Source organism: Piliocolobus tephrosceles, chromosome 16 (genome assembly GCF_002776525.5).
Source record: "Piliocolobus tephrosceles isolate RC106 chromosome 16, ASM277652v3, whole genome shotgun sequence".
In the NCBI taxonomy this organism is placed as follows: domain Eukaryota; kingdom Metazoa; phylum Chordata; class Mammalia; order Primates; family Cercopithecidae; genus Piliocolobus; species Piliocolobus tephrosceles.
The window spans coordinates 30679881-30704901 of NC_045449.1; the positions used below are offsets into that span (position 1 = coordinate 30679881).

The window sequence follows — 25021 nt, forward strand, 5'->3', positions numbered from 1 at the left end:
TTCGCAGAAGACCTCAGTACCTTACCACATGGATTCTCCATAGGTCTTATTGAGTATTTCATAACGTGGCAGTGCTCCGGAGTGAGTGATCCAAAGGAACCAGAAAGAAACTACAGTGTCTTTTAAGAACTAGCCTCCGGGTCAGGCGCAGTGGCTCACACCTGTAGTCCTAGCACTTTGAGAGGCTGAGGCGGGTGGATCACTTGAGGTCAGGAGTTCAAGACCAGCCTGACCAAGATGGCGAAACCCCATCTCTACTAAAAATACAAAAATTAGCAGACACCTGTAGTCCCAGCTACTTGGGAGCCTTGAACCCAGGAAGTGGAAGTTGCAGTGAGCTGAGATCATGCCACCGCACTCCAGCCTGGGTGACAGAGTGAGATTCTGTCTCAAAAAAACTAAATAAATAACTGGCCTTCAAAGTTATATGCTGTCATTTCCACAGTATCCTATTGGTTATACTGGTCAACCCCATTCAGTATGGAATGGAACAGCACACGAGTACGAACACCAGGAGACAGAGGTCATTGGAGGCCAACTTGAAGGCTGAGTACCCCAATTAGGCCATACTGTTTTTTAATATGCATACAAATTCCATAGAAGAGATACTATCTTCATTTTACAGATGAAGTTTTGTAACTTGTTCAAGATCACAAAGCTAAGTAAATGACGGAGTTGGAATTCATATTCATATCTGTCTCACTCAGGACCCTGTGCTTTTTCCATTATACTCTGCTTCCTGCCAAGTAACAAGTCCTTTAGGTACTAATGGTTTTAAGAAAATAAATTTTAAAACACATTGACTTTAATAATGTCTTTATATTTTCAGCAGGCCTGATGCCGATGCAGCAACAAGGATTTCCTATGGTCTCTGTCATGCAGCCTAATATGCAAGGCATTATGGGAATGAATTACAGCTCTCAGATGTCCCAAGGACCTATTGCTATGCAGGTACTTGCTTCTTTAGTTGGTTTCTTACAAAGTTATTGTTTGTTGTTATGTTTATATATCAAGAGCTACAGGCTAAGAGCTTAATGTTACAATTAGAAATAAGCATAAATAAATGGCTTCCTTCAAACTAAAATGAAGATGTGTTCACCCTCCAAGAGTGAGGGAAAAGGTTAAATGTAGTGGCTCACGCCTGTAATCCCCGCACTTTAGGAGGCTGAGGTGGGCAGATCACTTCAGGTCAGGAGTTTGAGACCAGGCTGGCTAACATGGCAAAACCCCATCTCTACTAAAACTACAAAAATTACCTGGGTGTGGTGGCATGTGCCTGTAGTCCCAGCTATTCGGGAGGCTGAGGCAGGGCAATCCCTTGAACCTGAGAGGCAGAGGTTGCAGCAAGCCAAGATCATGCCACTGTACTCCAGCCTGGGCAACAAGGTGAGACTCCCGTCTCAAAAAAAAAGGCCTGAGGAAAAAAAGTTTTTGCTTTTGTACTATTAACCAATATCTTTAAGGCCATGTACTGTATTTCTTTTTTACCTAATAATTTATTTATTTTTGCTTTTTTCAACTTTTAGTTTCAGGGGACAGTTTGTAGGTTTATTACACTAATGTGTTGTGTGATGCTGAGGGTTGGGGTATGATGGAACCCATCACCTGGGTAGTGAGCATAGTACCAAACAGGTAGTTTTCCAACTCTTCCCCTGCTCTTTCGCCCCTCTTGTAGTCTCCAGTGTCTGTCGAGCCTATCTTTATGTCCATGTGCACCCAGTGTTTAGCTCCCACTTGTAAGTGAGAACATGCAGTATTTGGTTTTTTGTTTCTGTGTTAGTTTACTTACTTACCTAATACTTTAACATTTTCTATTTCTGTGTGTTTTGTTATACAGTATATACTTTTATACAGTAACACATGTATATACTTATAAATAAGTAATATTAGGCGTTCACAACCAGAATTTTAAGTTGAAACCGTTGTTGTTTTGAAGTCAATTATGCAAATAAAGCTTCTGTTTTGTGTTGAAATGGTCAGGAAAACTTCCAGTGTCATTTTTTATCCATCTCTAGAAGGAAGCAAATGGGAATACATTGAGATTTTGTAGGTTTTTAATTCACGTTAAGCTTGCTTTCACTAGATTGTGCTGCAGAAACAGTCCCCAGATCTCAGTGACTTACAAAAGTTTAGCCCTCACTCGTGATACATATCCTCATGTGTTGGTGCTGACTCTGCTCCATGTTTTCTTTATCCTAGGACCCTCAGCCAGGACATCCTAGGCTCTTGGCATAGGAAAAAGAGATGGCCAAACGCTGTGATGTCTTTTAAAGCTAACACTTGGAGGTAGCATATATTAGTCACTTCTGCTCACCAAAGTAATATGGCCTTAGCATCAGTAGGGGAGGAATATACCAGGAGGAATGTAAACCATATAGGGATGTGTAGTCTTCTTAGAATAAACGCAGCAAATGGCCAGGAGCAGTGGCTCACACCTGTTATCCCAGCACTTTGGGATGCCAAGACAGGCAGATCACAAGGTCAGGAGATCGAGACCAGCCTGACCAGCAGGGTGAAACCCCATCTGTACTAAAAATACAAAAATTAACAGGGCATGGTGGTGCGCACCTGTAGTCCCAGCTACTCAGGAGGCTGAGGCAGGATAATTGCTTGAACCTGGGAGGTGGAGGTTGCAGTGAGCTGAGATCGTGCCACTGCACTCCTGCCTGGGCAACAGAGTAAGACTCCGTCTCAAAAAAAATAAAGTAAAATTAAAAAATAAGAATAAAGGCAGCAAATAACTAAAAACAATCTACTATAGAATACAATGTCTTTTAAATTAAAACTTCCTAGGCCGGGCGTGGTGGCTCAAGCCTGTAATCCCAGCACTTTGGGAGGCCGAGACGGGCGAATCATGAGGTCAGGAGATCGAGACCATCCTGGCTAACACGGTGAAACCCCGTCTCTACTAAAAAATACAAAAAACTAGCCGGGCGTGGTGGCGGGCGCCTGTAGTCCCAGCTACTCAGGAGGCTGAGGCAGGAGAATGGCGTAAACCCGGGAGGCGGAGCTTTTAGTGAGCTGAGATCCGGCCACTGCACTCCAGCCTGGGCGACTGAGCGAGACTCTGTCTCAAAAAAAAAAAAAAAAAAACTTCCTAAGTTTACTACTGAATCTTAATAACAATTGATCCAAATTTTAAATCATTAATTTTTACACTAAACATTATTTTATGCTTACACAATTATCTGAAAAATGTTTTTAGAGTTTGAAACAGCCAAAAATAGTAAGAGTCTCTAATATGCAGAACAATAAGAAAAAAGTAAACTATGAGAGTTGATAGTGCCTTAATAATGTCCCTGAATATCAGAAGCTTGTGTATTAATGATGCTAAGACAAAGCAACCAAAGTCTTTTTCTTTAACCTTTACTCTTGCTGACAGGCATTATATTGTTTGGAAGCTGCTGACCCCCGTGTTTTGTTTTGTTTTGTTTGAGATGGAGTTTCACTCTTGTTGCCCAAGCTGGAGTGCAATGGTATGATCTCGGCTCACTACAACCTCCGCCTCCCGGGTTCAAGTGATTCTCCTGCCTCAGCCTCCCAAGTAACTGGTATTACAGGTGTGCGCCACCACGCCCAGCTAATTTTGTATTTTTAGTAGAGTCAGGGTTTTGCCACGTTGGCCAGGCTGGTTTCAAACCCCTGACCTCTGGTGATCCACCTGCCGTGGCCTCCCAGAGTGCTAGGATTACAGGTGTGAGCCACCACACCCAGTTGCTGCTCACCATTTTTTTTTTTTTAGACAGAGTCTTGCTCTGTCGCCCAGGCTGGAGTGCAGTGGCGCAATCTCGACTCACTGCAAGCTCTGCCTCCCAGGTGCACACCATTCTCCTGCCTCAGCCTCCCGAGTAGCTGGGACTACAGGCTCCCACCACCGTGCCTGGCTAATTTTGTTTTTGTATTTTTAGTAGAGATGGGGTTTCACCGTGTTGGCCAGGATGGTCCCAATCTCCTGACCTCGTGATCTACCTGCCTCGGCCTCCGAAAGTGCTGGGATTACAGACGTGAGCCGTTGCGCTGGCCAGAAATTTAGTCTTGATGATGATGATGATGATGATGATGATTATTATTATTATTATTTTTTTTTTTTTTTGAGACGGAGCCTTGCTCTGTCGCCCAGGCTGGAGTGCAGTGGCCAGATCTCAGCTCACTGCAAGCTCCGCCTCCCAGGTTCATGCCATTCTCCTGCCTCAGCCTCCCGAGTGGCTGGGACTACAGGTGCCCGCCACCTCACCCGGCTAGTTTTTTGTATTTTTTAGTAGAGACGGGGTTTCACCGTGTTCGCCAGGATGATCTCGATCTCCTGACCTCGTGATCCGCCCGTCTCGGCCTCCCAAAGTGCTGGGATTACAGGCTTGAGCCACCGCGCCTGGCCGATGATTATTATTATATTATTATTGATTATTATAATATCTCCCTTCCTCAAAACACATAAAAAGAAAACACTCCTCGTGATGTACAATACATTTTAAAATTATTATTCTGAAGCATTTCAAACATCTAGGCGAGTGTAGAGCACATGATGGACATGTGTAAACCTGTTGCAAACTGTTGTGTAATTCTAAGAAATAATAGAAATCCTTTGCCCAGTTCCCCTATTGGTAAAACTTGTAGAACTGTAGTAACACAATCAGCGTATGGACATTGGCACAGCTGAGATACAGAACATTTCCATCTCCCCAAGGATCTCCTCTCGTTGCCCTTTTGTAGCTGTACTTACTTCCTTCCTGCCCCACCTTACCCCTTTTGCATTCGCTGGTGTGTTCCCCATTTCTATAATTTTGTGGTTTCAAAAATGTTTTATAAATTGAATCATTAACCTTTTAGATTTGGCGTTTGTCGCTTAGCATAATCCCTTCAGATTCACCCAAGTTGTTGCATGTATCAGTAGTTCATTTTTTAAAAATTGATAAGTAATAGTTCATTTGCCCACTGAAGGACAGTAGGGTTGTTTACAGTTTTTGGCTATTACAAATAAAGGTTTTTGCGTGAACATAAGTCTTCATTTCTTGGGATAAATGCCCAAGAGTACAATTGATAGGTTGCATGTATTGCATTTTTGGTTTTTTAAGATGCTGCCAAACTTTTTTCCAGAGTAGCTGTAATATTTTACATTCCTACCAGCAGTGTATCAGAGGTTCAGTTATACTGCATCCTTACTTGGATTTAGTGTCATTATTTTTTGTTTAGCCATTCCGACAGGTATGTTTAATATCTCATGGTTTTAATTTGCATGGTTTTAATGTGCAGATGATGTTGAACATCTTTTCATGTGTTTATTTACCATCATTACATTTTCTTCAGAGAAATGTCTTTTCATAGCTTCTGACCATTTTCTAATTGCATTTTTTGGTATTTTACTATTGAATTTTGAGAGTTCTTTATATCTTTTAGGTACTAGTCCTTTGTCAGATATGTGGTTTACAAGTGTTTTCTTCTTGTCTTTAGCTTGTCTTTTCACTCTCTTAATGGGGTCTTTCACAGAGCAAAAGTTCAATTTTGATGAAATTCAGTTTACCAGTTTTTCCTGTTACGGATCATGCATTGGTATAACTGTAAGAGTTCATTGCCTTGCCCTAGATTCTGGAGATTTTCTCCTATGTTTTTTTTTTAAAGTTTTATGGTTTTCATTTAAGTCCATGATCCATTTTGAGTTAATTTTTGTATAAGATCTAAGACTTAGATTGAGGTTGTTTTTTATCTCTCTCTTTGTATCTATGTAAGTCTGATTGCCCCAGCAACATTTGTGGAAAAAGCTATTCTGCTTCCATTGAAAATGTGAAAAAAGCTTTTCACATTTTTGTCAAAAATCAGTTGGGCATGCTTGTGTGTATCTTTCTCTAGGTTCTCTGTTCTGTGCTGTTGTTTTATGGATATGCCTGTTCCTTGACCGATAACACAGTCTTTGTGATGGTAGCTATACGATAAGGTTGATTCCTCCTACGTTATTCTTCTTTCCAGAATTTAACTATTCTGGTTTCTCTGTCTTTCCGTATTAATTTTGGGATAATCTTGTCTATCTCTGGAAAAACTCTTGCTGGAGTTTTGATAGGCATTGTGTTAAACCTCTGTATGAATTTAGGGAGAATTGATGGCTTTGAGAATTGACGTCTTCCATCATAACAGTATGGGATGTCTCTTCATTGGTTTAGATCTTTGGTTTCTTCTATCAGCATTTATATAGTTTTCAGCATAAAAGTCACATCCGTGTTTGGTTAGATTTACATCTAAATATTTTGGTTTTTTGAGGAATTATGAATGGCGTTTTTTAACGTCAGTGTTCACATATTCATTGGCAGTGTATAGAAATATAGTTGATTGTATATGTTTGTTTTATATCCTTCAGCCTTACTGAACTCATTTTATTAGCTCTGGGAATTTTTTTGTGGATTCCATGGGATTTTTTATATAGGTAGTCAGGTCCTACCTTTATCAAATTTTAACATGCCACATTTGCTTTACATTTTTTTAAAGAATTCAAAAATACTTTCCTTCCTCTCCTTCCCCAGAGGTTGTTATCACTATCATGAATTCAATGTTTATGGTTCTTGTATATATTTTTATACTACTTTGTTACCCAGGCTGGAGTGCAGTGGCGCGATCTCGACTCACTGCAACCTCTGCCTCCTGGGTTCAAGCAATTCTCCTGCCTCAGCATCCCTAGTACCAGGGATTACAGGTGTCCACCACCTCGCCTGGCTAGTTTTTGTATTTTAGTAGAGATGGGGTTTCACCATGTTGTCCAGACTGGTCTCAAACTCCTGACCTCAAGCAATCTACCCACCCCCACCTCCCAAAGTGCTGGGATTACAGGCATGAGCCACTGTGCCTGGCCATAATTTTATACTTTTATTATTTTACGTATTTGCATACTTACGAGCAATATATAATATTTTCTAGGTTTTAAATTTTACGTATGTACCCTTCAACATCTTGACTTTTTAATTTAACATTGTTTGCCCCCAAGACTTATCCCTGTTGTAAAGTTATGCCAAGTTCATTCATAGTAGCTGCTGTGTGGTATTTCATTGAGTGAATATATGTTGTTCTATTAACAGACATTTAAATTGCTTCTAATGTTTTGCTGTTTTGATCTCATTGATTTCTGAGTGTTCATTATATATTCTGGATTCTAATCCTTTGTAGTTACATGTGTTGCCAGTATCTTCTCGTAGTCGTTGGCCTCTCTTAAATTTGTTTATAGTGTCTTGTTGTGTAGAAATTAAGTCAGATGGATAAATCATTTCTTTTTTTTTCTGTCTTATCTAAGACATTCTTCCCTACCTGTGTCTTGTTATTTAAAAAAAGTTAAGTTTCTTGTCTTTCTTGTCTTTTCTTCCTCTTTTTTTTTTGAGACAGAGTCTCGCCCTGTCGCCCAGGCTGGAGTGTGGCGCAATCTCGGCTCACTGCAACTGCCGCCTCCTGGGCTCAAGCAGTTCACCTGCCTTAGCCTCCAGAGTGACTGCAACTACAGGCATGCACCACCACGCCTGACTAATTTTGTATTTTTAGTAGAGATGGGATTTTTACCATGTTGTCCAGGCTGGTCTGGAACTCCTAGCCTCAAGTGATCTGCCTGCCTCAGCCTCCCAAAGTGCTGGGATTACAGGGTGTGAGCCAATGCGCTCAGCCTGTCTTTTCAGATTAAGTCTCTAACCTACCTAGAATTGTTCTTTAGAATCAGCGTGAGGTAGAAGGATGTAATTTTATTATGTTCCATTGTAGTCAGTTGTTCCCAAATCATTTATAAATAGCCTGTTTTTTATTTATTGATTTCTATGATTATTCCTGTAATATTACACTTCTTTATGTGCTTTGGATTAATTTCTAGGCTCGTGTATTTGTCTCATTGCTGCATCTGTCTTTCCTTGCGTCAGTAAATATCTTATGCCTTAATTATCTAGCCTGAGATAAGCATTGGTATCTGGTAGTATGGATCATCCTTCTTCTTTTACAGAATTATAACTGATTCACGGTCCTTTGCCCTTCAGTATAATTTTAAGATCAACTTGTCAAAACAAAACTGTTGGGGTTCTAACTGAAATGGACACTTTTACTCTTAGTCTTAACTGTCATACTATACTTCTCAACTTATTGAAATCTTAAGTGCCGTCAGTAGTTTATCAAATGTATCTCAGATTTCTGAGTTCTTTCTTTTGTTATGTCATCCATTCAGTATATAATTAAAGACTAGTGTCTCTTAACCTTTTAGTTTATTTAGATTTCAAGTCTATAAAAACTTAGACAGTCCCTCCTTTCCAGGTGTAGGGGAAGCACAAAATGCCGTTTAGTAAATTTGAATGTTCTTCAAGAGAGGAGTTTGTAAGTAAGAAGGCAATATGCATGACACCTTTCTTTCTTTCATTCTTTATTATTTTTGTTGAACACTTTGCCTTATTTTTCATCTCTATGATTTGGGTAGCTTCTTTTGTATTTTATATACTTTGGGTGAACTGAGTAAAAAAAAAAAAAAGAAAGAAAAATTTAATTCTAGGACTGTGATCCTAATTTTTAGCAGCAAGAGAGCAATACTGTGATTTAAAATACGTATACACGGCTATCTCCACCCAAGATTTAGAATAGAGAATGTTAGCAATAAAGCAATATTGTGTGTAACTCCAGTTGTAGAGTGCTAGAAACCCTTCAAAAGCATTCCAAGCTGGCCGGGCATCGTGGCTCATGCCTGTAATCCCAGCACTTTGGGAGGCCAAAGTGGGTGGATCACTTGAGGTCAGGAGTTCGAGACCAGCCTAGCCAACCTGGTGAAACCCCATCTCTATTGAAAATACAAAAATTAGCTGGGCATGGTGGCACATGCCTGTAGTCTTAGCTACTTGGGAGGCTGAGGTGGGAGAATCACTTTAGCCTGAGAGGTGGAGGTTGCAGTGAGCTGAGATCGCACTACTGCATCCCAACTTGGGTGATAGAGGGGGACCCTGTCTCTAAATAAATAAATAAATAGAATTTAATGTGAATCCTCAGTGTTTTTCTCTCCAGCATGATTCAGTGGTTTTTGTATAAGCATGGAGAAGTTGATTAGTTGATTCTAATCAGGGGTGAAGTTTCCCAGGAGACCATGTTAAGGAATTGACAATTAAGGACATTAAGGATATTGACAAGGGCATTTAATATTAAACCCTAGAATCTAAATTGAGCAGGAAGGGAAGTAAGGATATAATGATGATTAATCATGAGAAATGTGGCAAATTAACAGGTGGAACCTACAAAATAAGCTTGGAAAAAAATAACAAGTGGGAGATATTAATGAAATAGGAGAATTATTGGTCTAGATGAGCTAGAAGGATCGGAAGTGGTGGTCAGGTGTCAGAATGCCTAACATCCAGATTTTGGACATGACACAGTCTTTGGTGCAGATAGATCACAGGTATTACCATGGAATGGGAAGCTGGAATTGTATATTGGGCATGATTGTGATGAGGAGGCTGAAGACCTGGAAGACGACAGTGGTAGGTGAGTGATCCATGGCGGTGATTGTTGACGTTACCAAGAGCAGTTGGGAGATAGAATGGAAGATAGCAAAGTCTGAAGTGTACAACTGAAGAGTGAGGAAGTTGAGGGTCAGTAGATGACGTGAACAAGATCGGAGAGTAAATGATGAAGTCTATTAGTGAGAAATTAAAATGTATTCAGGTTTTTGAAGGTAGAGAGAGGAGAAAAGGTTTAGAAGAAGCAAGGAGGAATATTCCCCACTTACAGGAAATAGAAAAGTAGCAATCTCCAAATGAGAGTGTTTCACGGACAGACTTTAGTTAGGGACAGAAGGGGAACTTTTCAGGGAGAAGGTTGAGTAGTAGAAGAGTTTTCACTCACTAAAAATTAGCCATTTAACTATTATCATTGTCATCATACTTAATATTAGATTTCGAACCAGGTGCGGTGGCACATGCCTATAGTCCTAGCTACTCTGGGGCTGAGGTGGGAGGATCTCTTGAGCTCAAGAGTTGAATGCTCACTGGAGGCTGCAGTGAGCTGTGCACTCCATCGCACTCCAGCCTGGGTGACACAACGAGACCCTGTCTCTAAAAACATAATGTTATTAAATTTTGTGATTAGCTATTGTGTTATTCTTATTTCTGGACACTTTGATAAACTTTATAATATTGTATTATGTCATTTTTATTGAATATGTTTCATTTTCTATAAAAGTTTGACTATTAGGCCTTTGATAACATCAAAATATTCATTATCCTCTCATATATATTGGAAAATCAGATTTAATTTCGTTTGTGTGTGTTTACCATATGCCAGCCACTTAGCTATTATTGCAAATATGAAAATATATAAGATATAATACCACTTCTCAAAGAGGATTAGTGAGCTCACAAGAATGTAACTTGTGGGCATATACTGCCATACTCACACACCAATCAGACTATTAGCAGCAGTCACCTCTGGGACAGTGAAAGGAATGGAGGGCTAGATATTAAGGGGACCCTTCCATTTTTAGCATCTTTTAATATAATATATTTATTTGCATATTTGCATCTTACTTGCATCTGTGCATCTTTTAATACAATATATTTCTATTTTTTACAAATAAAAGTATTAAGATAGAATTTATGAAAGTCACATTTTTGTGTGTGATAATTAAAGGGAGAAATTGTGTTTTCTAAGCCTTTGTCTGTTTCTTCTAGGCAGGAATACCAATGGGACCAATGCCAGCAGCAGGAATGCCTTACCTAGGACAAGCACCCTTCCTGGGCATGCGTCCTCCAGGCCCACAGTACACTCCAGACATGCAGAAGCAGTTCGCGGAAGAGCAGCAGTAAGAGATCACCAAAATTAAAGGATAACAAAGATACATTATAACATCTATCTTAAGAATTGTCTAATAATCTCTAGTGCAGATTTGAAACTAAAACAGTCAAAAGTTGTCTTTAAAACTCTTGGCCGGGTGTGGTGGCTCATGCCTGTAATCCCAGCACTTTGGGAGGCCAAAGTGGGCGGATCACGAGGTCAGGAGATCGAGACCATCCTGGCTAACACGGTGAAACCCCATCTCTACCGAAAATACAAAAAATTAGCTGGGCGTGGTGGTGGGCGCTTATAGTCCCAGCTACTCGGGAGGCTGAGGCAGGAGAATGGCTTGAACCCGGGAGGTGGAGCTTGCAGTGAGCCAAGATGAGCCACTGCACTCCAGCCTGGGCGGCAGAGCAAGACTCTGTCTCAGCATTGGGGAGTTATACCTGTTATAAATGATGAATTGATGGGTGCTGACGAGTTGATGGGTGCAGCACACCAACATGGCACATGTATACATATGTAACAAACCTGCACATTATGCACATGTACCCTAGAACTTAAAGTATAATAAAAATAAAAATAAAAATAAATTAAAAAAAAAAAAAGATTCATAAGAAACATACAATGTATGGTGAGTAACTTAAAAAGTAATTCTGACTACCTTAGTCAATAATAAATTTATAAAAAATTAAAAAAAAAAAAAAAAAACTCTTAAGGCCTGGCCCAGTGGCTCATGCCTATAATCCTAGCACTTTGGAAGGCTGAGGCCGTCAGATTGCTTGAGCCCAGGAGTTCGAGACCAGCCTGAGCAACATGGTGAAACCCTGTCTCTACAAAAAATGCAAAATATTAGCTAGGCTTGGTGGCTCATGCCTGTAGTCCCAGCTGCTCAGGAGGATCACCTGGGCCCCGAGATTGAGGCTGCAGTCAGCCGTGATCATGCCGCTGTACTCCAGCTTGGGTTATAGAGTGAGACTCTATTTAAAAACAAAAACAAAAAAGCCTCTTTAAAATACCATTATTATAAGTTTAGAGTCAAAAAGGACCTTAGAGATCCTCTAATTCAACCCTCTTGTTTTATATCTAGAGAAAGTGAAGTCCAGGAAAATGAAACAACTTGTCAGTCCAGGTCACACAGTTACCAGCAAAGCCTGAACCCAAAGTCAGGCCTCCTGATTCGCAGATCATTACTCTTTCTCCTGTATGACACTGCCTTCCTAAGCAGGTTCTTGTTTAATATGCAGAGCAAAGTGTGTTCTTACGTTTGTCTGCCTGTTTTTTGAGAATATTTTTGTATGTAAAAGCTTGTTTCCTCCTCTTGCAAATTAGATGAGAAATAAATTCATATTCATAATTTAGGTAAATCATTATTTAGACTCATGTCAAATATTTTGGAATTAATATAGTGAGGAAACAGGATTGTCATAAGAAAACTAGATATTTAGCAATGAAATTTACACTTCTAGAAGTGCAACATGATATTGCTGAAACTGTTAGAAATCTGAATATAAAACACAGTGTATAATCCTGGGAGCTTGTTTTTTATTAGGTCATTTTTCCTTCAGGAAACGATTTGAACAGCAGCAAAAACTCTTAGAAGAAGAAAGAAAAAGACGCCAGTTTGAAGAGCAGAAGCAAAAGCTGAGACTTTTGAGCAGTGTGAAACCCAAGGTAATATTTCACTACTTCTCTTCACCCAGAACATACACACCCTGAATGTGCCTCTTCCCACTCATTGAGTGGATGTCGTCACTGGGGCACCAGCCCAAGCTGAGGCTGTGATTGACTCTTCTCATTTCGGTTTATCTGATTCCTAATGTGAAGGATTTTTCATTTTCTGTGAAGATACACTGTTATTGATGAGAATAGGGTATCAGCCATTATCTTCTCAACTCTTTTTTAGTATCATGGCAATATTTGTAATCTTTTTCTTGGAAAGCAGTAATCCTGAATTCAGTGATATTTCATATTTCTCTTAGAGCCTTCACAGGACGCTTAATATCAAACAGGTCTATCCTGAAGTATTTATACATTGGCCTTGTAATGTTTTTATTTTCTGTAGAGTGTCATTGTTTAATCATTTACCTGTTTTTCTGACTTGGAGAATTTATCATCAGAAGTATGTGGTAAAAATATTGGAAGTAGATGAATATCTGTGCTTTTCTTAATTTGGGAGGGTTTAGGATAGAGTGAGGGATAAGTAAAGAAATATACATATATTTGTTGTTTCTTAGACAGGAGAGAAGAGTAGAGATGATGCTTTGGAAGCCATAAAAGGAAATTTAGATGGGTTTTCCAGAGATGCAAAAATGCACCCTACTCCAGCATCGCACCCCAAGAAACCAGGTAGTTTTAAGAGGCATTACATTTTTCTTTTCTTGAAAGGTGATTTATGTAGTCCCTGTTTCTTTACCTCGCCATTATATGTGTGTGTGAAAAGTCAATGCAGAACTCTTCCTTCAAGCTAAATACAGAATTAGATGTTCTCAAATGTGCAGTGGCTTAAGAGCTCTGGTCTGGATAACAACTGTCTTGGGAGGGAAAAAACCTCTTTGTCTTCTAATTAAATGTCAGTACGACAGTTTCACCTGTAAGTTTTCTGTACATAAATATATTAACATTAGTAAAATCTATTCAATCAGAGCAAATGTAATAAATGAGTTTACCATTGTTCATTGTTTTATAGTAATTTTATGAACTAGTTCTGATTTCATTACTTAATGTGATTAAACTTATAAATTCTTAAAATGACTCGTTTTTAAAAATCATGGGTGTAATAATGCTCTACTTGAAATTTTAGTTTCTCTAATGCATTTCTTTATAATTTTTATCATCATTTGTTGTCACGTAAGCAAAAAGAAATTTGCCTGTTTTAGAAAGCAAGGTAAAGGGATTGGGGAGTGGCGTTTGGTTGTTCTTTTGAACATTTGGCAGTTGAAATGAGTCTTGTATTTGCATAATTGTTACCACATTATTTTTAAAAATTCAACATTTCAAGTCAGGCCCCATGGCTCATGCCTGCAATCCCAGCACTTTGGGAGACTGAGGCGGGTGGGATCACTTGAGGTCAGGAGTTAAAGACCAGCCTGGCCAACATGGTGAAACCCTGTCTCTACTAAAAATACAAAAATAGGCCAGGCGCGGTGGCTCAAGCCTGTAATCCCAGCACTTTGGGAGGCGGAGACAGGCAGATCACGAGGTCAGGAGATCAAGACCATCCTGGCTAACACGGTGAAACCCTCTCTCTACTAAAAAATACAAAAAACTAGCCGGGCGAGGTGGCGGGCGCCTGTAGTCCCAGCTACTCTGGAGGCTGAGGCAGGAGAATGACGTAAACCCAGGAGGCGGAGCTTGCAGTGAGCTGAGATCCGGCCACTGCACTCCAGCCTGGGCGACAGAGTGAGACTCCGTCTCAAAAAAAAAAAATTAGCTGGGCATGGTGGTGCGTGCCTGTATTCCCAGCTACTTGGGAAGCTGAGACAGGAGAATCACTTGAACCCGGGAGGCGGAGGTTACAATGAGCCGAGATCATGCCACTGCCCACTCCAGCTTGGGCGTCAGAGCAAGACTCCATCACAAAAATTCAACGTTTTGACATTTTATCAGCTGATTTCAAGAAAACATACCTAATAGGTGAATAGTTTTCATAAATCATTTAGCCAGCCAAGAAAGTACTACCTTCTGCTGGAAAATGTTACACTGATAAATTTTATCTTGAACTCTTGTATAGTACCTTTCATGGTTGATATCAAGAAGGACTAATCACTGGCATAGTAACCAGTTCTTGATTTTCCGGGACAACTTTACTCTGTTCTGTTAATTTCACTTAAGATTCCCATTCCAAAAGTATGCCCCAAAATAAAATATACAAGATTGAAAAGAAAATAGATATTAGCAATCAGGCTGAGATTAGAAAGGAAAAACATACCTAAAAATGAAAATTATAAGTTGAATAAGCTAGTCAAGAAGTAATTTAAGAATATATATTGGAAGTTAATACTAAAACTGGACCTAGGCTGGAGGTTAGGAAAAGGAGAGAAAGGCAGTCAGGAGTTCAAGACCAGCCTGGCCAACATGGTGAAACCCCATCTCTACTAAAAATACAAAAAATCAGCTGGGCATGGTGGCACATGCCTATAATCCCAGTCACTTGGTAGGCTGAGGCAGGAGAATAGCTTGAACCTGGGAGATAGAGGCTGCAGTGAGTCAAGACTGCGCCGCTGCACTCCAGCCTGGACGAAAGAGTGAGACTCCATCTGAAAAAAAACAAAAAACCAAAAACTTAGTCGTAAAGTATTTATAAAAAGAGTTTCCAGCCATTCTACCACCAAAGGCACCTTTTAAATTTCTCTTTATAGATTGTTTATCTAAAATACTGAATACTGAATATACGAACTATATTGATCATATAACTTTTTTTTTTTTTTTGAGACAGGGTCTCACTCTATTGCCCAGGCTGGAGTGCAGGGACATGATCACAGCTCACTGCAGCCATGACCTCCCAGGCTCAGACAATCCTCCCACTTCAACCTCACGAGTAACTGGGACCACAGATGCATACCACCACACCCAGCTAATTTTTGTATTTTTTGTAGAGGCGGGATTTCACCATGTTGCCCAGACTGGTCTCAAACTCCTGGGCTCAAGCAGTCCACCTGCTTTAGCCTTCGAAAGTGCTAGGATTACAGGTGTGAGCAACTGTGCCTGGCCCATCATATAACTTTTATACTTCTTTTTAATCATATACATTAGCTGCTAGAGTTGGTATGGGCCAAAATATATTCCACATAGAATTCACACATTCTAGCCAAATGCAAAGAAACATTGGTTTGGTCATTATAGTATATCCCAAGTAAATAGTCAGGGTCCATTTAAAAAATATTTTAAGTAGCTGGGAACCCAAATTGAGAACCTAAATCCAGTCTTGGTAATTGTTGGGAGGCTTGGAATATAATGTGGGAGGGCTTTTTCTTTTTTTTTTTTTTTTTTTTTTTTTTTTGAGACGGAGTCTCGCTCTGTCACCCAGGCTCCGATCTCAGCTCACTGCAAGCTTTGCCTCCCGGGTTCACGCCATTCTCCTGCCTCAGCCTCCCGAGTAGCTGGGACTACAGGCGTCCGCCACCTCGCCCGGCTAGTTTTTTGTATTTTTTAGTAGAGACGGGGTTTCACCGGGTTAGCCAGGATGGTCTCAATCTCCTGACCTCGTGATCCGCCCGTCTCGGCCTCCCAAAGTGCTGGGATTACAGGCTTGAGCCACCGCGCCCGGCCAGGGCTTTTTCTTTTTAAAACAAACTTAATTAAGGCAATAATTTTGTATATTTTGCATCTTTCTTAGAACTTTTAATGCATCCAGGTTTTATTTCATTGATCCTAGAGAGAGGAAAGAAGTATGCAGGGTCTCCATTTTTCAAATGAGAGCCACTTCTTAAAAAAAAAAAAAAAAAAAAGACTACTCCTAAGCTTCAAGTCAGTGAAGTAAAAAAAGACTACTTATTGTGACAATAGACTTTAGTCATATTAAAGCAATTCAAAATAATTTAAAATGTGGGGAGGCTGGGCGCAGTGGCTGACACCTGTAATCCCAGCACTTTGGGAGGCCGAGGTGGACGGATCACCTGAGGTCGGGAGCTCGAGACCAGCCTCACCAATCTGGAGAAACTCCATCTCTACTAAAAATACAAAATTAGCCAGGTGTGGTGGCATATGCCTGTAATCCCAGCTATTCAGGAGGCTGAGGCAGGAGAATCTCTTGAACCCAGGAGGTGGAGGTTGCTGTGAGCAGAGATCATGCCATTGCACGCCAGCCTGGGCAACAGAGCAAGACTCTGTCTCAAAAAAAAAAAAAAAATGTGGGGCCAGGCGTGGTGGTGCACACCTGTAATCCAGCTACTTGGGAGGCTGAGGCAGAAGAATTGCTTGAACCTGGGAGGCAGAGGCTGCAATGAGCTGAGATTGCGCCACTGCACTCCAGCCTGGGTGACAGAGCTAGACTCCATCTCAGAAAAACAAAAACAAAAACAAAACAAAGAAGGTGAGACGTGGTGGCTCACATCTGTAATCCCAAAACTTTGGGAGACCAAGGCGGGCAGATCATGTGAATTCAGGAGTTCGAGACCAGCCTGGCCAATATGGTGAAACCCTGTCTCTACTAAAAATACAAAAATTAGCCGGGCATGGTGGTGGGCGCCTGTAGTCCCAGCTACTTGCAAGGTTGAGGCACGAGAATCACTTGAACCTGGGAGGCAGAGGTTGCAGTGAGCTGAGATCATGCCACTGTACTCTAGCCTGGTTGACAGAGGGAGACCCAGTCTCAAATAATAATAATAATAGTAGTAGTAACAATAGTATAATAATAATAGTAGTAGTAACAATAATACATGTAAAGATGCAACAATAAAATAGTATTGTTAAAGAGCTTCATGTTAAATGTAGCCCCAGTCGAGCAGGTTCATTACATAAGTGAATTTTACATTTAATAATAAAAAGCCACAGTGACATTTATATCCTTTAGTGCCAAAAATCTTTTAAAGGTAGTCGTAGTCTTCAGGCAGGGTTTACTTTCTTAAATTGACTGTTGTTGTTTGATTTAGCACCTTATATATCCTAATGTTGATGCTTTTCACAAGAAAATATCACCTTAATAATGTGTTTAATATTCTTGTCTTGGCCAGGCATGGTGTCTCAGCCTGTAATCCCAGTGCTTTGGGAGGCCAAGGTGGGTGGATCACCTTAGGTCAGGAGTTCAAGACCAGCCTGGCCAATACGGTGAAACCCCTATCTGTACTAAAAATACAAAAATTTGGCTGGCTGCGGTGGCTCACACCTGTAATCCCAGCACTTTGGGTGGTGGAGGCGGGCAGATCACAAGGTCAGGAGTTCGAGACCAGCCTGGCCAATGTGGTGAAACCTCATCTCTACTGAAAATACAAAAATTGGCCGGGCGTGGTGGTTGCTACTTGGGAGGCTGAGGCAGAAAAGAATTGCTTGAACCCAGGAGGCGGAGGTTGCTGTGAGCCAAGATCACGCCATTGCACTCCAGGGGACAGAGCAACAGTCTGGGTGACAGAGCAAGATTCCATCACACACACACACACACACACAAACACACAAATACAAAAATTAACTGGGCGTGGTGGTGCGTACCTGTAGTCCCAGCTACTCAAGAGTCTGAGGCAGAAAAATCTCTTGAACCTGGGGAACAAAGCAGAGGTTGCAGTGAGCTGAGCTCATGCCATTGCACTCTAACCTGGGCATCACAGAGAGATTCTATCTCAAAAAAAAAAAAAAAAAAAGTTCTTTTGTAATTTTTATTCCTCATATGGTAACTTTACTGAAATATGATCTATGCAAGTGTGTGGATCAAGCATGATATTTCAAAAATTACAAGTTTGTATTGTGCATTATTTCTTACTGAATTTCTTAATAAATAATGAAATTTAGTCATCATGGTATATATCTGTCCAAAATGTATTCAGCACTATATAGGTAGGTTTTCTTACATCTGATGTGTATTGGTTTGAGATAATATTATCTAGATAAACAGATCATTTCGACTTCAAAAATAATCATCACTTTGATGTAAAGCATCAGTGGTCTCAGGGGAAAAATTATTAATCTAATGAAAGAAAGACTGTCAAGGCCAGGAGCTCGAGATCAGCGTGGGCAACATAGTGAGACACCATCTCTATGAAAAAAAAAGAAAGGAAGAATTAACTGGGTATGCTGGCATGTGCCTATATTCCTAGCTACTCAGGAGGCTGAGGCTGGAGGATTGCTTGAGCCCAGGAGTTTGAGGCTGCTATGATCATGAGCTGTGAGCATGCCACAGCACTCTGGCCTAGGTCCTGTCTCTAAAATAAATCAGTAGATACATACATTTTTAATTTTGCCTTTTTTGAACCAAATGCAAAATAGCTATTAAAATTCCCCTTTAGAAAGACATAAAATTGTGTATAAATAGACATCAAAGTGTTTTACATGCATCATATAATTCCATTTGACTATTGTTACTTGTTATTTCTTGTTCACCTCCCTATTTATGTTTCAATATATTCTTTTGGAATTGTACTACATCTTAATTCCTTTTTCTCTGTTGGTTTCCATTTTTGTGTGTTTCATTGCCATTTTCCATTTTGCAGATTGCCCCACATCATCTCATTCTACTAAAACTGTCTCCCCATCACCTGCCTTTCTTGATGAAGAAGAATTCAGTGACTTTATGCAGGGACCTGTTGAAGTTCCCCCATGTGGGCCTTCTTCCACGTCCCAGCCCTTTCAGTCTTTCCACCCCTCCACCCCACTTGGCCAGTTGCATACACAGAAGGCTGGGACACAGCCTCTCCCTCCAGGTCACAGTCCAGTGCCTTTTGCCTTACATAGTGTCCCTGGGCAAATTCCTTACTTCTCTGCTGCTTCAGCCTCACACAGTGTACCAAAAGCAGGTAACTCTTAGCATTATTAATGAAAATATTCTTAAGATATCCTGGGATAACTTATTTTTGTTACATAAGTAGAATAATCCAGTGATGTTGGCAAATAAACATGTACATGAATGTATGACCGCTGTTGAAATTCAACAAAACAAGTGTTTTAGATTTTTAAGTTCTGGAGTCTTCACATTCCAGAAAGGTGATTTAAAACTTTTGCTCCTCAAGTAGGAGCACTTTAAACTGCCTTATAACTTTAAAAGAAATCTTCTGATTTTTCTGGAAGATTGTTGTTTGGGAGATTCACCAATATCATTTTCTTAAGAATAAGGAGCTAGGAAAGGCTTCTTTAGAAAGTACTCTTTCAGCTTCAGTGACAGGGCACTTGGGGGCAGAAGCCCGGGTTGTTCATTTACTATCAGTTTGTCCTTGATGTGCCTTAGATTTTGTCATCTATAAAATGAATAGAGACAGCTACACATCCTGGCTTGAGACAGGGTGCTGGGAGGGATCTTGGCAGACATGTACTCAGTCCATACTTTCTCATTTGATGGACGTGGAAACAGACCAAGAGATGACGATGATGTCACTGGCCAGAGGCCTTCCTAGGAGTTAGTGAAAGTGTTATCTTATGTAGGTTGTTAGATTTCAAAGGTAGTGCTCCTTCTTCTACTATACTCTTCCACCTACTGTCTCATAGAATTCTTTAGAATCACAGTAGATAATTATGTTTACATTCTCTAAAATCTCTAATAGTCTCTCAAGTCCTATACAAATGTGCAATAATTGAATTATTTCAACGTTTACTTTTTTTTTTTTTTTTTTTTGAGACAGAGTCTTGCAGTATCACCCAGGCTGGAGTGCAGTGGCGTGATCTCAGCTCATTGCAACCTCTGCCTCCTGGGTTCAAGTGATTGTCCTGCCTCAGCCTCCCGAGTAGCTGAGATTACAGGCACCTGCCACCATGCCTGGCTAATTTTTTGTATTTTTAGTAGAGATGGGGTTTCACTATGTTGGTCAGGCTGGTCTTAAACTTCTGACCTTGTGATCTGCCTGCCTTGGCCTCCCAAAGTGCTGGGATTGCAGGCTTGAGCCACGGTGCCTAGCCACAGTGTTTACATTATATGTGGCAGGGCCTCCCTTTAGAATATGGAAGTGAGCTGGGCACCGTGGCTCACGTCTATAATCCCAGCACTTTGGAAGGCTGAGGTGGTTAGGTCACCTGAGGTCAGGAGTTCGAGACCAGCCTGGCCAACATGGCAAAACCCCGTCTCTACTAAAAATACAAAAATTAGCTGGGCTTGGTGGTGGGCGCCTATAATCTTAGCTGCTCAGTAGGCTGAGGCGGGAGAATCGCTTGAACCTGGGAGGCAGAGGTTGCAGTGAGCTGAGATAGCCTGGGTGACAGAGTGAGACTCTGTCTCAAAAAAAAAAAAAAAAAGAAAAGAAAAGAAAAGAATATGGGGGTGGAGATGGATGTTGAAAAGATTAGACATATACCCATATACAGTTATATACAAATAATCCTTCATGCTGTTTGTTTAGGCCCTTCCTTGGAGGAGAAGTTCCTAGTATCTTGTGATATAAGTACATCTGGGCAGGAACAAATTAAATTAAATACTTCTGAAGTTGGCCACAAAGCCCTAGGCCCAGGTTCCAGTAAGAGCCATCCCAGTTTAACGGCCAGTAACGGGGGTGCTGTAGATGGATGTGTAAGTGGTACCACCACTGCAGAGGCAGAAAAGACTTCAGATCAAAACCTGTCAATTGAAGAGAGTGGTGAGCTCGTGAAACATTCAACAAAAAACTTGTTTAACCAAACGTTGCTCAAATGCTAACACCTTAAGCATTAATCTTCAAATGAATGCTGCTTGATTTTGCTAATCGAAATTTTGCTTGAAATATATTTAATGCATTCCTTTCTCCAATTAACCCCTAAGATTTTGCTCTGAATTCTTTCAACACACTGTTACTCCTTTTTAAAAATGTTTTTGATAACTGGTTTTCTTAATTGGAATCATTTCTGATTTAAAATTTTCTTTCATTTTATTTTTTAAAAACTCTCTTTTTTTCCACTTATACTTTGTCTTCTTCCATAAAGGTTGAAAAGTTAAAATGTAACTGGAAAAGTCACCAATGAGAATATAGTCTTGCTTTGTCTACAATAAATCATATGCACCACTGCCTAAAATATCTAAATTTTATAAATTCAACCCTCAGAAATGAATTAGAATGTGGGCAGCCTAGGAGGCAAACTTTTGGGAGGCTATTTCACTGGACAAAAAGCCCCCAAAAGTCCTGTGTATTTAAAACATCTGTATCATATGTAGATTTAAAAAAAAAAAAGAATGAAACTTTGCAAAGAAGCACTAGTAAAAACTGCAAGTAAAGCTTGGACAGTTAAATATTTTTAGATACATAATTTTAAACTATCATCTATCATTTTTTTTCCCTTAATTTGTAATACATGTTAAATGGTGCAAGGCTTATATGATTTAGAGTATTGAATTGATACATTTTAGATTTTGTATAATTTACTCTTTAGGACATAGTTAACGTACAAGAGTTCCTTAGAAACCAAATATTTTATTCTGAATCTGGGGCAGGGGGGACCAAATATTTTAATTGTATTGGTGACTTTTTTTAGTGTCTCCAGCCAGTGCTCTTTATAAAAAAACATGACTCAGTGTGATTTCACCATCTTCTCCATGGACCACTGTATACATTGATGTTTCTCATCTTCTAGGTGTGGGAGTATTTCCCTCACAGGATCCTGCTCAGCCCAGAATGCCTCCTTGGATTTACAATGAGAGTTTGGTTCCAGGTAAAAAAGCTCAGGATTCCCATCTGGATATTTTGCTTTATATATTGTAAATGTAGTTGTAAATATTTACTGTCGTAGTTACAAAATATGCGGGTGGAATTGTGACTTTTCTTTTTTTCTGAAAGAGTACAGAAATTAAATAAATGTCCTGTTTCATAAGACTGCCTCATGTATGGAATAACTATATAAATGAAGGAGAACAGTTTTAATGTTTTATCAGCCATCATACTTTCATTTCTAAAAGCTCACTTAGATTTATTATGCTTTAATGGACATTATCAAATATTTAGTTCAGCAATTAATAACGTACCAAGAATGTTACTAAAATATTTAATGTCATTTTCTGAATTCTTAGTTTATATTTTTAAAAATAGTGTTTCTATGACTTATTTGTCATGTAATACTATATGAAATAAAAGACCATGTGGGATCTTTTTTTTCACATTGGAAGATGTGAAGGATAGTGTTTACTTTTTTTTTTTTTTTTTTTTGAGACAAGGTCTTACTATGTCACCCAGGCTGGAGTGCAGTGACACAATCTTGGCTCACTGCAGCCTTGGCTCAGGCAATCCTCCCACCTCAGCCTCTCTACTAGCTGGGACTACAGGTGCGTGCCACTACGCCCAGCTAATTTTTGTATTTTTTTGTAGAGACGGGGTCTCACCATGTTGCTCAGGCTGGTCTCAAACTCCTGGGCTCAAGTGATCTGCCTGCCTTGGTCTCCCAAAGTGCTGGGATTACGAGTGTGAGCCACTGCACCCAGCCTACTTTTTCTTTACATGTGTCTTTACTGCTGAGCTAAAAAGAAAAAAAAAAAAGAAAAGAAAATCCTTAAAGTGCATTTTCTTCTTTAAACAAAAAAAAATTTATTTTTAATTTTTATGGCTACATAAGTGTATATTTTTATGGAGTACATGAGATATTTTGATACAGACATACAATATGTAATAATCACATCAGGGTAGATAGGGTATCCATTACCTCAAGCATGTCTTACTTCTTTGTGTTATGAGCATTCCAATTATACTCGTTATTTTTTTCTTATAATAAAATAATTATTTTAATGAAGTATTCGAAATAATTTTAAACATCTGATCAGTAAGATTATACACAAATGAGTATGCTGCACAAATTATTGTTGACTGTAGCTACCTTGTAGTGCTATCAAATTCTAGATCTTATTCCTCCTATCCAACTGTATTTTTATGCCTATTAACCATCCCCATTATTCCCCCCTCCCCACTACCCTTCTCAGCCTCTGGAAACCATCATTCTGTTCTCTGTCTCCATGAGTTCGGTTGTTTTAATGTTTAGCTTCCACAAATGAATGAGAATATGTGAAGTTGGTCTTTCTATGCCTGACTTATTTCTCTTAATATAATGTCCTCCAGTTCCAACCATGTTGTTGGAAATGACAGGATCTCGATTTTTTTATGGCTCAATTTTGCTCCATTGTGTATATGTACCACATTTTCTTTATCCATTTGATAAAGTGTCTGTCAACGGACACTTAGGTTGCTTTTGAATCTTGGCTTATAAATTAGTACAGCCACTGTGGAGAAACCTTTTAACTGTTCTCCATAGTGGCTATACTAATTTACATTCCTACCAACAGTGTATGAGGGTCGCCTTTTTTCCACATCCTCACCAGCATTCGTTATTGCTTGTCTTTTGGATAAAAGCCATTTTAAGTGGGGTGAGATGATATCTCATTGTAGTTTTGATTGACATTTCTCTGATGATCAGTGATGTTGAGCCCCTTTTCATAAACCTGTTTGCCATTTGCATGTCTTCTTTTGAGAAATGCCTGTTCAGTTGTCTTGCCCATTTTAAGATCAGATTGGTAGCTTTTTTTTCTATTGAGTTGTTTGAGCTTCTTATATATTTTGGTTATTAATCCCTTGTCAGATGGATAGTTTACAGATATTTTCTCCCGTTCTGTGTGTTGTCCATTTTTTGATTGTTTCCTTTGCAGTGCAAAAGCTTTTTAACTTGATGTGATCCCATTTGTCCATTTTTGCTTTGGTTGCCATTATTTTTGGGTTATTACTCAAGACATCTTGCCCAGATCAATGTCCTGGAGAGTTTCCCTAAGTTTTCTTTTAGTAGTTTCGTAGTTTCTGGTCTTAGATTTAAAAGTCTTTAATTCATTTCAATCTGAGTTTTGTTTTTTGTGTGGGATGGGGTCTAGGTTTATTCTTCTGCATATGGATATCCAGTTTTTCCAGAACCATTTATTGAAGAGACCCTTCCCAATGTATGTTCTTGGCACCTTTCTGAAAAATGAGTTCGCTGTGGATGTGTGGATTTATTTCTGGGTTCTCTGTTCTGTTGCATTGGTCTCTGTGTCTGTTTTTATGTTATTACTATGCTGTTTTGGTTACTATAGCTTTGTAGTATAATTTGAAGTCAGGTAGTGTACGGTAATGTACTATAATTCCTCCAGTTTTGTTCTTTTTGCTCAGAATGGCTTTGGCTATTCTAGGTCCTTTGTGGTACCATATAAATTTTAGGATTATGTTTTCTGTTTCTGTGAAGAATGTAATTGGTATTGATAAGGATTGCATTGAATCTGTACTACCCATTGCTTTGGGTACTGTGGACATTTTAACAACATTGATTCTTCCAAAACGTGAACATGGAATATTTCTCTACTTTTTTATGTCCCCTTCAATTTCTTGTATTAATGTTTTATAGTTTTCATTCAAATGCATTTTCTGATACTACTTATAATGACAAAAGGCTGATTGTTACCAAAATCGTATGTACAATTCAACTGTACATAAAAATAATGACTTTTCTTCCAAATGCCTGTTAGACAGTTTGTATCTTTTCTTTTTCTCTGTCCTCAAGCCAAACAAACGAAATCTAGATCTTGGTATATTTTGGAGTTTTATCCATTTTCTGCCAGTTTGTATTACTTTCTCCCTCTTCCTTCCAAACATACATGCACGTATACTTTCTAGTCAAAATATGTATTTTTTTTTTTTTTTTTTTTTTTTTTTGA

General features: G+C 39.4%; 1 protein-coding gene across 14 annotated transcripts in view; it reads left to right on the forward strand.

Annotated features, from left to right (window-relative positions):
- Nucleotides 1-25021, forward strand: part of SYNRG (synergin gamma) — a 98281-nt gene that overhangs the window by 13230 nt on the left and 60030 nt on the right. For 6 of the 14 annotated variants that reach the window (XR_002730076.2, XM_023204716.2, XM_023204718.2 and 3 more), the window contains exons 3-9: nucleotides 830-951; nucleotides 10656-10786; nucleotides 12330-12435; nucleotides 12999-13110; nucleotides 18903-19205; nucleotides 20736-20969; nucleotides 21937-22014. Coding sequence is in view for 13 of the 14 variants with exons in the window: in XM_023204716.2 (XP_023060484.2) it covers nucleotides 830-951; nucleotides 10656-10786; nucleotides 12330-12435; nucleotides 12999-13110; nucleotides 18903-19205; nucleotides 20736-20969; nucleotides 21937-22014 (1086 nt within the window). In the remaining variant the exon portion in view is untranslated. The remainder of the gene's footprint in view (nucleotides 1-829; nucleotides 952-10655; nucleotides 10787-12329; nucleotides 12436-12998; nucleotides 13111-18902; nucleotides 19206-20735; nucleotides 20970-21936; nucleotides 22015-25021) is intronic. The other 8 variants (XM_023204728.2, XM_023204725.2, XM_023204727.2 and 5 more) reach the window with 5 other exon arrangements.